Source organism: Rhineura floridana, chromosome 3 (assembly GCF_030035675.1).
Source record: "Rhineura floridana isolate rRhiFlo1 chromosome 3, rRhiFlo1.hap2, whole genome shotgun sequence".
NCBI classification, from domain to species: domain Eukaryota; kingdom Metazoa; phylum Chordata; class Lepidosauria; order Squamata; family Rhineuridae; genus Rhineura; species Rhineura floridana.
The window spans coordinates 133,799,798-133,812,586 of record NC_084482.1 but is presented as its reverse complement, the minus strand read 5'-3'; the positions used below and the strand labels follow the sequence as shown (position 1 = coordinate 133,812,586).

Below are 12,789 nucleotides of genomic sequence, written 5' to 3'. Positions count from 1 at the left end.
CACAAGCAGGACGTGAGGGCAACAGCTCTCTCCTAATTTCTTAAAAATTACTGCTTTATTCATATGCAATGTTATGCAAATTTAATTCTTTAATTAACAATTAAGATTTCTTTAATTGGGTAAGAATCGTAGTAGAGAATCTTGCCAATCAAGCAGGAACTTAATTGTTGTTGTTGCTGTTGGTGTGTGTGTGTGTGTGTGTGTGTGTCTATAGATATATAGAATTGTGTAGGGTGTAAACACTGATTGAGCATTAACAATCTCTGTCATTTCATGCAGCTTTCAAATGTGGACTTCATCTCTGATTTTGGGGGGAGTTGTGCATTTAATGCCAATATTGTTGTAAAACAGCAGTATTGCACGTCTCAAACATTTTAAGAATACTTCTGTATGTTAAATAATTCATCTATCACAGCCTATAGTATGTGTAAAATTTCAATATCCTTAATATGTCACTGTCCTGAGAAAATGTTCAGCTGAAAGCAATACAGTTCTTAACATATAAAGCCTTTTACTGTTGACACTTTAAAAGCTCAAAAGAACCTGTAGTTTTCTAGTAATCTGCATACCACTGAGCCTGTGGATTACCAACATGAACGAATGATGATTAAACAGTTTTACTAGTTTAAATTATATAGTGCAGTTTTCACCACAACTCAGATTAACTTGAAGTAGTTTTCAGAAAAACCCATGGAATACAAAACACAAACATCTGGAAGAAAAGCAGTTTCTATATTTAAATAAGTTGCATTTTCAAATTGATAAAGTATAAAATACAAACACACTGTCTTCTATCTACCCATTTTATTACATCATTTACATAAAACCTAATGTTTTAAATGCAGATTTATTCTTCCTTTCCCCAGGGGATTATTCAGTCAATTGCAGTTTTGTTTTAAATTTACAGTAACAAAAGAGCTGTCCAAGGGGATCGTTTATCAGCAATAACTATGGCACTGCAGTATGGATCTGAAAGTGATGAAGATGCTGTTTTGGCTGGTAGGAGTTAAAATATTGCCAACATCTGCAATAATAATAATAAAAGTTTATTGAATTCCTAACTCACCTCTACTTTTGGGTTAGAATATGTAACGCCTTTTTGGGGGTTACAAACTACTAAAAGTGCAAATAAATTTAAGTAACTAAAGCAGGAATAGCCAATGTGGTGCCCTCCGAATGTTGCTGGACTACCTCTCCTGTAATCTCTGACTGTTGGTCATGCTGGCTGGGGCTGTACAGTATTAGTGTCTCTATACTGTCTGTCTTCATCCATCTCAGTCAGTTTCAAATTCTTAGTCCCCATATTTCAACTTTGCATAATTTTCACAGAACACAGTCCAAAAGTAACTGTTCCCCAATTTACATAATCAGTTATAATTGGTTCTTCTGTTGTCTGTGTTGGAAATAGTGGGATATTAGTGGTGGCCTTCTTTCATCTAAGGCAGGCATGGAGAACCATTGCCCTCCAGATGTTGCTGAATTACATCTCCCATGATGCCTGGCCACTGACCATGCTTGCTGGGATTGATGGCGTTGTAGTTCATTAACATCCAGATGGCCAAAGGTCCATCCCTGATGTAGGATTAAAGGCTTCCAACTACAGGTTGTGTCCCCTGTGCTGATGGAAATGTAACTTCTCCAGTGGCACCAGGACACACCCAAGTGGGTATTGTCTTCCTCTTGTATCGGTGATCAGTGGCATTTGATTTGTTTCTTATGGGTATAGCCTTTTCTTCCATGTGAGCTTAAATTTTGTATGTTGATTAGGACCAATGCAAACATGGGGAATGTGGCAACTACTTTTTTTCACCATGGTTTCTAGCTTGCTGCAGGCTTGATTGAAGCTGCCACATTAGTAGATTTAAAGTGGTTTCCATATATCCTGGATTTGTCTGTACTGATCCTTTGATGTGCAGTCCTATCTGTAGATGGTGAATGAATAACTATCTGATCCTTCTAGCCAACTGCACTTAAAACTTTTTTTGAAACAAGACAACCTTCAACATACATAACAGAAACCTTGTAAGGTCCTGGAAGGTAGTCGCATTCTTCTTTGGATGATCCAGTATTACTTCATTTACTATTTCAAATTGAGAAATTTCTGCTGACATTGTGTAACTGTTGTTTCCTCATTTTTAGCTGCTGCCCGTTATGAAGAGGGGGAGTCTGAAGCTGAGAGCATAACTTCATTTATGGATGCTTCCAATCCTCTCTATCAGCTTTATGATACAGTTAGGAACTGCAGAAACAACCAGGGTCAGCTCATATCAGAACCCTTTTTTCATTTGCCTTCAAAGAAAAAGTATCCTGATTATTATCAACAAATTAAAATGCCTATTTCATTGCAGCAAATCAGGTAAAACTGGTGCAGCATACTCTCACATTTAAATTCTTTAATTATTGTATTGGATAATTTTGTGCTTTTATCTAAATTCTGTTAGATAAAACAAGATCTTAAGCTCCTTGTTTTGACAACTGAGAGTGAAAAGATTCTCTTTATGTGCTCAACCATGGATTCCCAAACTGGGGCCGGCAAGCTTCATTCAGGTGGTTTGCAGCATGTATGTAAAAATACAATTAAAAACCATACAGCATCTAGAGTGGTACATTACTATTACTGCAGAAGGTAGAAAAATTAATAAGTGGTCCACCAAGATCCTCAGCAATTTTCAAGGGGTCCATGAGAAAAAAAAGTTGGGGAATCACTTTTTCTCCCATGCATGTAAGATGATCTCGGGTTTTGAGCTCCACCTTGTGGTCAAAGACAGAATAGTACTGTTTGATTTTTCTTGCTTCATTTAGCTTCCCGTTAGCCTCGGGAAACCAGTTTTCTATTCTGCCTTCACTGTGTGTGGTCAGTTTCTTTGTGCTCTCTGCTCACTTCTCTGATTCTGCCCTTCTTTCAGTCTGGTATTCTGTGGATTTATGTTGTGTCTGTGTGCGTGTTCTGTCTTTTTCTATTCTAACTAAACGGAAAAACCCAATTCGTTACCGCTTATTTTTTTCGTGTCTGCCATTTTCCCTTTCTGCACTTCGTCCTCTACAACGGCTGGAGAACCGGCAAAGCACAGCACAGCCCAAAAACTGGCAGAGCAAGCCCTTAGCTACCCAACCAGCACTCTGCTTGCTGGCCAGACATGCTGCAGCACGATCTCCCACCCCTCTGTGAGGAAATCTAAGGAAATGTCGGCTGTGCCAGTAAGGAAAGCCCGGATGCTGCCACCATTACAGCAACTTCCCACCTCCCAATTTGCTTCTACAAGCACAGCAGGAACTCGTACAGCTACCGCCAACCCCTCGTTCAGTAGGCCAGAGGGTGCTTTGGCAGTCTCATTGGTCATAGGAAGGGTCTCCCCAGCAAGGTCAGCAGAAACCAGCATTTGAACCTCTTAAGTCCATCCCTCTATGTCTACTATTGTTCAGAGTGCTGTTTCTGGTGGCAATTACTTCAGCCAGATGGGTATTGGAAATGAATGGTCTATCAGTGGATAAGCACTGCTGCATTTTCCAAACAGACAGGGTTATTTTACGCACTAATTCTCTTTTCTGCACTAAAGTCCTTTCTACCTTTGATTGACAGCAAGAACTTGTACTGCCTTCCTTTTGTCCCTCTCCTTCCCAGCCAACCGAGAAGGCTTGGCATTCTTTGAATGTGCCTAGGGCCCTGAAAGTGTACATTTCCAGAACGAAGCCTTTTCATGTGACAGACTCTTAGTTTGTTTCTTTTTACTTCTTTGTTGGGAAAAAAAAGTTTCAGCTTCTACTTTATCCAGATGGATTAAGGCTTGCATTTCCTTAGTTTACCAGTCAGAATTTACTGCCACCAGCTAAGATTATGCACATTCTACCAGGTCAGCGGCCACCTCAGCAGCCTTTCGCTTAATGCACCTTTTCATGAGGTATGTAGAGTGGCCACTTGGGTTACTCTGAGCACATTTATCAAGCACTACAAGGTTGATAAGTATGCGTCTGCTGAGGCAGACTTTGGGAGGCGGGTTCTGCAGTTTTTTCTCCCAAAGTTATAGGCAGCCCCTCATTAATTTCCCACCCTATATGGGTCAGCTTGGGTATGCCCCACCTGAGATCATCTTACATGCACAGGAGAAGAAACCTTTGGTCTTACTGTAAAACAGTCTTCTACTTGCATGTAAAGATGATCTCAGGGCCTCTCCCTACATGGCTGGGGCTGCCTTCTGTGCTTCCTTTGCAGGGCCAATGTCTGAAATGTTCATGATTACATCTGGCATATTTGCCTGTTATACATGGCAGGTTCTTTGCCTGTTTTCTTCACCTCTTTCTGTCTCCTGGTGTGCAGAGAGTGCTGTTTGTTGGTTTGCATGCACTGTTACAGTTACATATGTTTTTTCCATGTTTTTGGTATGGCTTGTCATTTGACAACTGGTTTCCCGAGGCTAAGGGAAGGCTAGAAGAAGCAAGAAAAATCAAACAGTAATATTTTGCCTTTGACCACAAGGTGGAGCTCAAAACCCACGTGAGATCATCTTTACATGCATGTAGAAGACTATTTTACGGTAAGACCAAAGGTCTCTTTTAACCATTACTTGGAATGCCAGCATAATATTGTACATAAACTTTAATGTGATCCAAATGAAGGAATCTGATTAATCATAAGTAATTACCTTCTTTCATTTTAGCCTCATTTGTGTTTTGATGTACATGTGAACTATTAAGAGATTTGATAACCAAAATACCTGTACAAGAATAAATTAGATGATAGCTCATTTTTCTAATATGTTTATTTCATGTTTGATCACAGTAAGGATCTGCCAGTTATTTTCAAGTGAAGCACTGGCATTCATACATTTAAGAGTTAAAGCACACATTCTTTTTTAGCTGTCTTCAGAAGTTCAAAGTGAACATATGAAGAAGACAGTGGGGTTGTGTGCACAACCTCATCTCCAGTGTCCCTGTTCCTGCAGGAGACTTTTGCTCATTGAGTGAGAAAGTCTGAAGGGGGCTTCAAACAACAGTCAACTGATTGCAGATAGAAGACCCAGTGCAGTCTGGAACCCTGCACTATCACGTTCCTGATCGTACTGAGGTTTCTAAACATGTTCATCCAAATTCACCTGTTCAACATGGAAAGATTGGGACTGCACACACGGGATGGGAACATTAAAGGCAGGGTGCACCCACACCTCCTACACATGTTCCTCCTCTCTTACACACACACAAATGTGTGTTAAATGCCTAAATACTGCTAACATTTTAAATCATAGTTCAAGCCTACTAGTATCATATGGGAGAGGTTCCTGTATATTGATTTCACAATGTAGACATTAGAATTATCTTGGGAAAGATTTCTGTGTCCCTTCAGTGCACTTTTATGATTCCTCAGGCACTAGTTGAGGAGGGAAGGGCCTTCCTCTGAGGAAAACTAGGGAGGATGGTAGAGTATTAACTCAGCACTTTACATGAGTAGATTCTGTTTTATAAAAAGTAACAGCGAGTGCTGCAGCAATGAAATAAGATTGATTGTCTCTTCTACAGAACAAAACTAAAGAACCATGAATATGAAACGCTCGACCATTTGGAATGTGATTTAAACTTGATGTTTGAAAATGCAAAACGTTACAATGTTCCAAATTCTGCCATTTATAAGAGAGTATTGAAAATGCAGCAGGTTATGCAGGTAAATGTTCACACTCAATATCTATGTCTCTGGGCTTATTTTTGTGGGAGTGAGTATTTGGTGCATTTATATCTGCATTGGCATACTGCTGCAATATTAATTCTTCCCAATGCTATTTCCATGTTTAAACGCAAAGCAGTATTCTACATATTTTTCCAAATGAACATTCTTACTTGATAATCCTATGGGGGAAACACAAATTATACAGCCACAAGAGTGGCTGTATACTATAGCCAGCATGGATTTTTCTCATTCCACAATGTTAAATTGAAAATACCCCCATGCCATTCTGATGCTTCCCATAAGCTCATGTCAGAACAAAACCTTACAAACCTTATAGTCCTGAATTCAGAAACGCTTGCTTAACAACCCTCGCAAGTTTTCATGGCGATACACAAAACAGTCAGAGACAATTATTATTATTATTTTATTTTATTTATATACCGCCCTAAGCCCGAAGGCTCTCTGGGCGGTGTACAGAAAGATAAAAACAGCACAATATATAAATACAATAAATACAATGAATCAGAAAAAGAAAGAAAAAAAAAACAATAAAAGAACCAAACAACATCCGGAATACAAAATAATGGTGAAAATGCTGTTAAAACACACTTTAAAATGCCTGGGAGTATAAAAAGGTTTTCATCTGGCGCCGAAAAGATAGTAGCGTCGGCGCCAGGCACACCTCATCGGGTAGGCTGTTCCACGGTTCGGGGGCCACTTTGAGAGTTCAAAGTGTAAAAAGAGAGAAAAAAAATACAGAGCCCTGTTGGACTTTTTTCTGTCAAAGTTCTCATAATTTGTTGAAATTAATTACAAATCAGCCATGTTCACAGAGTACCTGTAGTCCTGTAACTGATGTTGCCCCATACTCTGACCTTCATCTTCTGCAGTTTCAAAGTTAAAAAAAATGCCTGGCTGATTTTTAATTTAAGAAATTTTGGCTTGAACTCAATGATAATGTCGGGCAGGCTCAGTAAGAACTAACTGTGAGTCTTCTAAAAGCCAAACTCCCAGCTGCTGGGCTTACCTATCGGGGCCACAGCCACACCAGAGTTGTTTTTCACTTTAGACCGTCATGGCTTTCCCCAAAGAATCCTGGGAAGTGTAGTTTGTGAAGGATGCTGAGAGGAGACTCCTATTCCCCTGACAGAGCTCCAGTGGCCAGAGTGGTTTAATAATCAGCCCCTCTTCTGGGGCTGCTGTGGATATGGCCAGGGACAGCTTTGGTTTAAATTTGGGTGGGAGACTACATGTGCCTGCTGTAGAATTAAAAAATGGAAACGGTGAAAAAGAATGATACGGTTCACAATGTTTTCCTTTTGGAAAGGAAAGAGGCTTCTACTCTCCCCAGTGCCCACCCACACAATCTCTTCCCCTTCTTCCTCCCCTCCCACCCTCCCTGTTCCCCCTCCCTGCTGCTCCCCCAGGTCAGTTTCACCTATCCTATGCATGATTGCACAGGAGTAAATCCCACTGAACTCAAAAAGCATGCAAATGATCAAACCTGCCCTCCCCTCTGCCTCCCTCCTCCTGTCCCCTCTCTCTTGCCCCTTCCCTCCCTCTTACTTTGCCCCTTCCTCCGCCCTCCCCTTCCAAACCTCTCTTTCCCTCTCCCCTCCCTCCCATGGTCAGTTTTAGCTACGCTAACCATAATTGCACAGGAGTAAATCCCACTGAACTCAATAAATATGCAAATGATCAGACCTGCCTTTTCCCTCCTCCTCTCCTCTCCCTTCCGGCTTCGCTCTTCCTCCTCTTCCTTCCTCCTCCCTCCCTGTTCTCCTCCTTCCCACCATGGTCAGTTTTACATATACTAAGCATGATTGCAAAGGAGTAAATTCCACTGAACTCAATAAGCATGCAAATGATCGAACCTGCCCACCTCCTTGTGCCTGCTCCCATCCCCCTCCTCCCCTCTGCCCTTCCTCCCCATCCTCCTCCTCTCCTATCCCTGCCCTTCCTCCCCTCCCCATCCCCTGTGATCAGTTTCACCTATCCTAAGCATGATTGCAGGGGAGTACATCCCATTGAACTCAGTAAGCATGCAAATTATCGATCCCTTCTCAGCAAGCTTGCACAGGATGCCATTTCTTACCTCCCGGATTAAAAAGCAGAGAAATTCACTAATAGGCAAAAAACCTTGCTGTTTAACAACATACCTATAGCCCACAGATATTTCTATCAAACTTTAAAAACCAGGGAAATTGGGCAACTATAGTGAACGCACAAGTGGAGCAGGAGACCTGACTTCCTCTCTGAGATATTGTGCTGCCCTACAAATTTGTCAGAATGCAAACAAAATCTGGATTGGTCTTTCACAATCCAATCCGCTTGCTGTGTAGCTTGGAAGAATTTGGTAGCATGTGCCTCTGAGTGTATGGTGAGTGGTGGCAATACCTGCAATCAGCCCAGATAACAGGAACAAGACATGTGCTGTGCTGATCTTGATTTAGCAGGGAGGAAGCAACAATATTAAGACAGTTTATATAATTCAGATAGTCACTTTAAAGATGTCTGATTTACTTTGCAATTTTAATGAAGTTTCCTATAGTAAATCATTTTCTTTTGCGTCTGTTTCTGTGAATGTGTGAAGTACAGCAACACTTTGCAACAGTAAAAATTCTCAAAAAACAATTATGGAATAATGGCACTGACTGTTCTGCAGAATAGTTTCCAATGGACATGAGGAGTGTTTCAGTTTGCACAAGATAAAACAGTGGGAGGTGATATATATTGTAGCAAAATTCTAGGTGTGCTCTATGTTTTTAATTGATCATGTCCACTGTTCCTTAAGTGGAATAGTTTAAGCATAGCAGGCTGAGAACATGCATCTTGGGCAGGCCAAGTTTGTTTTTTCCAACAGCTAGACTCATTGCTTGGGTAGCAACATATTGTAATCCGTCTGATTTTACATCAAACTGCAGGTCCAGATTCAACTGTTAATGCACCCAAAATAGAAATAAAACATAACCTCCAATTTGAAACACAAAGGGCTGTCTTCACCATCATATGACATTGACCAATAAAAAGGCTTTGAAAGTAATAAACATAAATTTGACACAGATTTCTAGGATGAATAATGAGAGAGAGATAATTTTCTAGGTTCAATTATCTGTAGAAATAGTAGTAACACAGGAAAGGAGCAAAGTAAGAAGAACCCTAACAAACATACAAAAATGTAATTCTCCATCTTTATGGCAGATGTTGCCCCCACTCACCATATGCTCAGACACACGTTACCAGATTCTTCCAAGCTACACAGGAAGTGGATTGGACTGTGAAAGACCAACCCAAATTGTGTTTGCATTTTGACAAATTTGTAGGGCAGTACAATATCTCAGAGAGGAGGTCAGGTCTCCTTCTCCACCTATGCGTTCACTATAGTTGCCCAATTTCCCTGCTTTTTAAAGTTTGATAGAAATATCTGTGGGTGATAGGTATGTTCTTAAACCACAAAAGTTTTTTGCCTATTAGTGAATTAATATTCTGGATGAAGAGTGAATCAAGCTAAACTAATTTTTGTTTCCTCTACTGTTGGCCTTATGAAGAAGACATTGTACAAGCGTTTTCAGGATATACAAATTTTATACATTAACAGTAATTGGAAGTTAGCAAGACATTTTGCAGTGGAAGTTTAGATGTAAGGTTTGCTATTCTTGCTGTCTTAAAAATGAAGCGCCTCTCCAGATATTTCATGTCCAGTAATATTCTGCTTTATTCATATCACTTGAATGGCTGAAAATCTTTTAATTATAGCTTACTCTTGATGGATGCTACTGCTGTATTTGTGTTTTTCGGAATAAAGCTGATCTATGCAGCTGTTTAATATTCATGCATTCAGGGGACATTCAGCAGAGTAACTTTTACTCTAGGGATTTGTTTTCTTTCAGGCGAAGAAGAAGGAGCTAGCTAGAAGAGATGACATTGAGGATGGAGACAGTATGATCTCTTCTGCCACATCTGATACTGGAAGTTCAAAAAGAAAAAGGTATGCATTGCAAACTACTATATCAGCCTTGGTGCTAGTAATATTTAGTAATGATTTTATTTAATATTCAGTTATTTAAAGCCAGTTATCAACTGTGTCTTTACTGAAGGAGTGATCAATCAAATATATAAATCTACAATTGGCAAAAAAATATTTATATTCTGGTCTAGTTACTGAGGTGTTAAGAAATTTAAAATGTGATGCTTGACATATGTATATTATCTGAGTTTCTCTATTTTCGATGAAAATGCTACACCATATAGATCAGTAAGACTGCAATCAATCCTGTGCACACTTAGCTAGGAGTAAGCCCCATTGAACACAAAGGGTCTTACTTTAAAGTAAACCAGTAAATCAGAAAGGTGTCTTTATCAAAGGGTTTAAGTGTGGTTGGAAAAATATTTTATTTGATTGTTAAGGAAAGCTCTTAATGTTGGGATCCTCTGAGGACCCTAGAAAGTGTGACAGCAAGCTTCACATTTCCAGTTTACTCCCTTTTCAAATAACACTGGAAAAGTCTCTCTCTGGATAATATGACTGTGACGTCAACATCACAGTGTACTTTTGAGATTAGTTTCACCATTGTTGCTTTGACCTTGTTAAGTGATCTGTTCCTTCTACCAGAGAATTACGCTTTTTGGGAAATGGGAGGAGAGGAAATTCAATATTAACCTCGCAGAACAGGATTTGTTAGAAATGTTAAATGTTAGATCTTCACAGTACAGTAGGGCCTCGCTTACACAGTGGGTTAGGGACCAGGCCCCCGCCGTAAAGCGGAAATTGCTGTAAAGCGGAACCCATTTACTATAATGGGTCGCATGATGTGAAAATGCCGCAAAATCGGCTTTAAAATGGGGAATTTCCCCTAATTGAAAGCCACTGCATCAGCGGAACACCGGAAAACGGAACGCCGTAAAGCAGGGCCCTACTGTAGTATTATGGGGTTTTTTGCTTGTAAAAGCCTGGTACCTGGGTGGTCATGAAACAAGGTAATGTTAGTTTAGAAGCAGTGGAAAATACAGCATAGAGATTGCAACTTTGTGTCACCTTATCAAATCAAAAAGCCCTGGTTAAACATAAATAGTTCTAGAAATTCTGAAATGTGATTGTCTTTTAAAATTATAAACACGATAGAATTTTCAGCCACCGGAAGGAACTGGTTTGAATTTAAAACTCTAATCCTCACCTAGCAGCTTTTGAAAATGTAGCCCCTTCTAAGATAACTTAATATAATAACTAATACACTCTTCATCTTCAAAAGCTGTGAATGTGTTTTATCAGGAGGCTCCAGATGAGACGAGTTCTGTTGTTTCTCAAGTAGATTATTATCTTACTAAAAATAAAGGTCTCGAGGACAGTGGTAGGCTTTATGTCAAGAGCCACAAAGAGTAGCAAGGCACTGCAACGCTTTTTAGTTAAAACTGCATTCACACAAACTCTTGAAGAAAACTCATTCATAAATGGTATTGAAGGGTATAGCAATTTAACTGCTGCTTGTCTTCTTCTTTTTTTGAGAATTGGCACTGGCAGATATTTTGTATTGAGAACTATTTTTTTTAAAGTCCAAAAGCTGTCTTCTGGTAATCAATAGTGAGAAGTGCATAAAAAAAGAAATGGATTATTTTACTGGTGTTTTTTTTAAAAAAAGAGCCTTTACATGCTTTCTGCATAAATTATGGAATCTCTTTTTACAGATGCTCTCTAATATCTATTAAATTGCTTTTTATATTTTGCAGCTTTAATTTAGTTGCTTTGAATTTTCAGTATCACTAGAGATAACATTATTTGGATTCTCTGGTTGAAACTGATACAAATACGGATTTTATTTTTTTTTATCATACATACACTTTTGAAAGTAGACACTTGATTGGAGCAGTCCATGAAAAATGCCGGCGCTCTGCTTTCAAAAAGTGTTCCCTGGTGTCCCAGTAATGTGTAGTTTTTGTTTTGTGTGCTCCTTCTCACCCTGGTTCTCCATTACATCATGTCCCCTCCCCACCCCCATGCAATCAAGTTCTGTTGGTATGACTATTTTGTAATCCAATTGGGCTGGACCCCTGTCATGTCTTGCCTTCTGTTGCTCTTAGTATGCAGCCAGTGGTTAATAAACTAGCTGCCTGACTAATCTAATAGTGTTCTTTCTTATGAAATCCTAATTTTCACCGCATTGGACTCATATGTATAACCAGAATATTTTAGCAATTAAGTGTTTCTGCTATGAGACCAGACATTTCCAGTTCAGATTTTGCTGCAGCTGTGGGCTAGTTGCCCGTAGGGAAGCCACTATATCTCACACCCTGTCTCCCACACCCCACCATGACCACCACAGTCTGGAAAGTGAGGGAAAGGAGTTCGAGCTTCTAAATAAGGTTCTTGTAAGGATTACTTGAAAATGAATATGAAGAGTTTTGAATACTCTAAATCTATTTGACTATAGCTATACCTAACCTGTTTTTGTTTGCATAACACTGAAGAGATTGACAGTCAAGGTCATTGCAATGAAAAATGCTGTTTTGGTTATATGAATCTAAACTGAGGTAGTAATTTTGTCCTCCATACTATCTAACATTTACTTGAAACTACTGAGTGAGGTTATCCTGGGATATGGGCTGAGGTATCACCAGTGTGTGGAAGACACCCAGCTTTACACCTCCCCTTATCTAATCTAAATAAAGCCATGGATACTCTGAACTTGGTAGTGGATTGGATGAGGGTCAATAAACAGACTCAGTCCAGACAAGATGGAAGTATGGTTGTATTGGTTGGTTTGTCTGCTCAGTTAAGCAGTGTTCAACTTGCTTTGGATGAGGCTTCACTCCCCCCTTAAAGAGCAGTCTCATAAATTCTGGGTGCTCCTAGATCCCGCACTGTTGCCTGTGGTTCAGAGTGCCTTTTATTGGTGCAGGCCATCAATTAATTACGGCCCTATAAAGACAGAGATAACCTTATTACAGTTAGTCATACTCCTGGTTGGATTACTGCAGGGTATTGTACATGGGACTGCTTTTGAAAACAGTCCAGAAATTTTAATTGATCAAAAGTAGAGTGGCTAGGTTATTGAGAAGGACTGGTAAGTACAATAATATCACACAAGTCCATCATCTGTACTGAATCTGTTTCTGGGGCCAATTCAAAGTGATGGTTT

At 39.7% G+C, this 12,789-nt stretch overlaps 1 protein-coding gene across 5 annotated transcripts in view; it reads left to right on the top strand.

The window, feature by feature from the left end:
- The window catches only part of PBRM1 (polybromo 1), a 109,333-nt gene that overhangs the window by 30,800 nt on the left and 65,744 nt on the right, over positions 1-12,789 (top strand). For all 5 annotated transcript variants that reach the window (XM_061617987.1, XM_061617986.1, XM_061617988.1 and 2 more), the window contains exons 11-14: positions 908-999; positions 2,140-2,356; positions 5,512-5,653; positions 9,547-9,644. In XM_061617987.1, the coding sequence (XP_061473971.1) occupies positions 908-999; positions 2,140-2,356; positions 5,512-5,653; positions 9,547-9,644 (549 nt within the window). The remainder of the gene's footprint in view (positions 1-907; positions 1,000-2,139; positions 2,357-5,511; positions 5,654-9,546; positions 9,645-12,789) is intronic.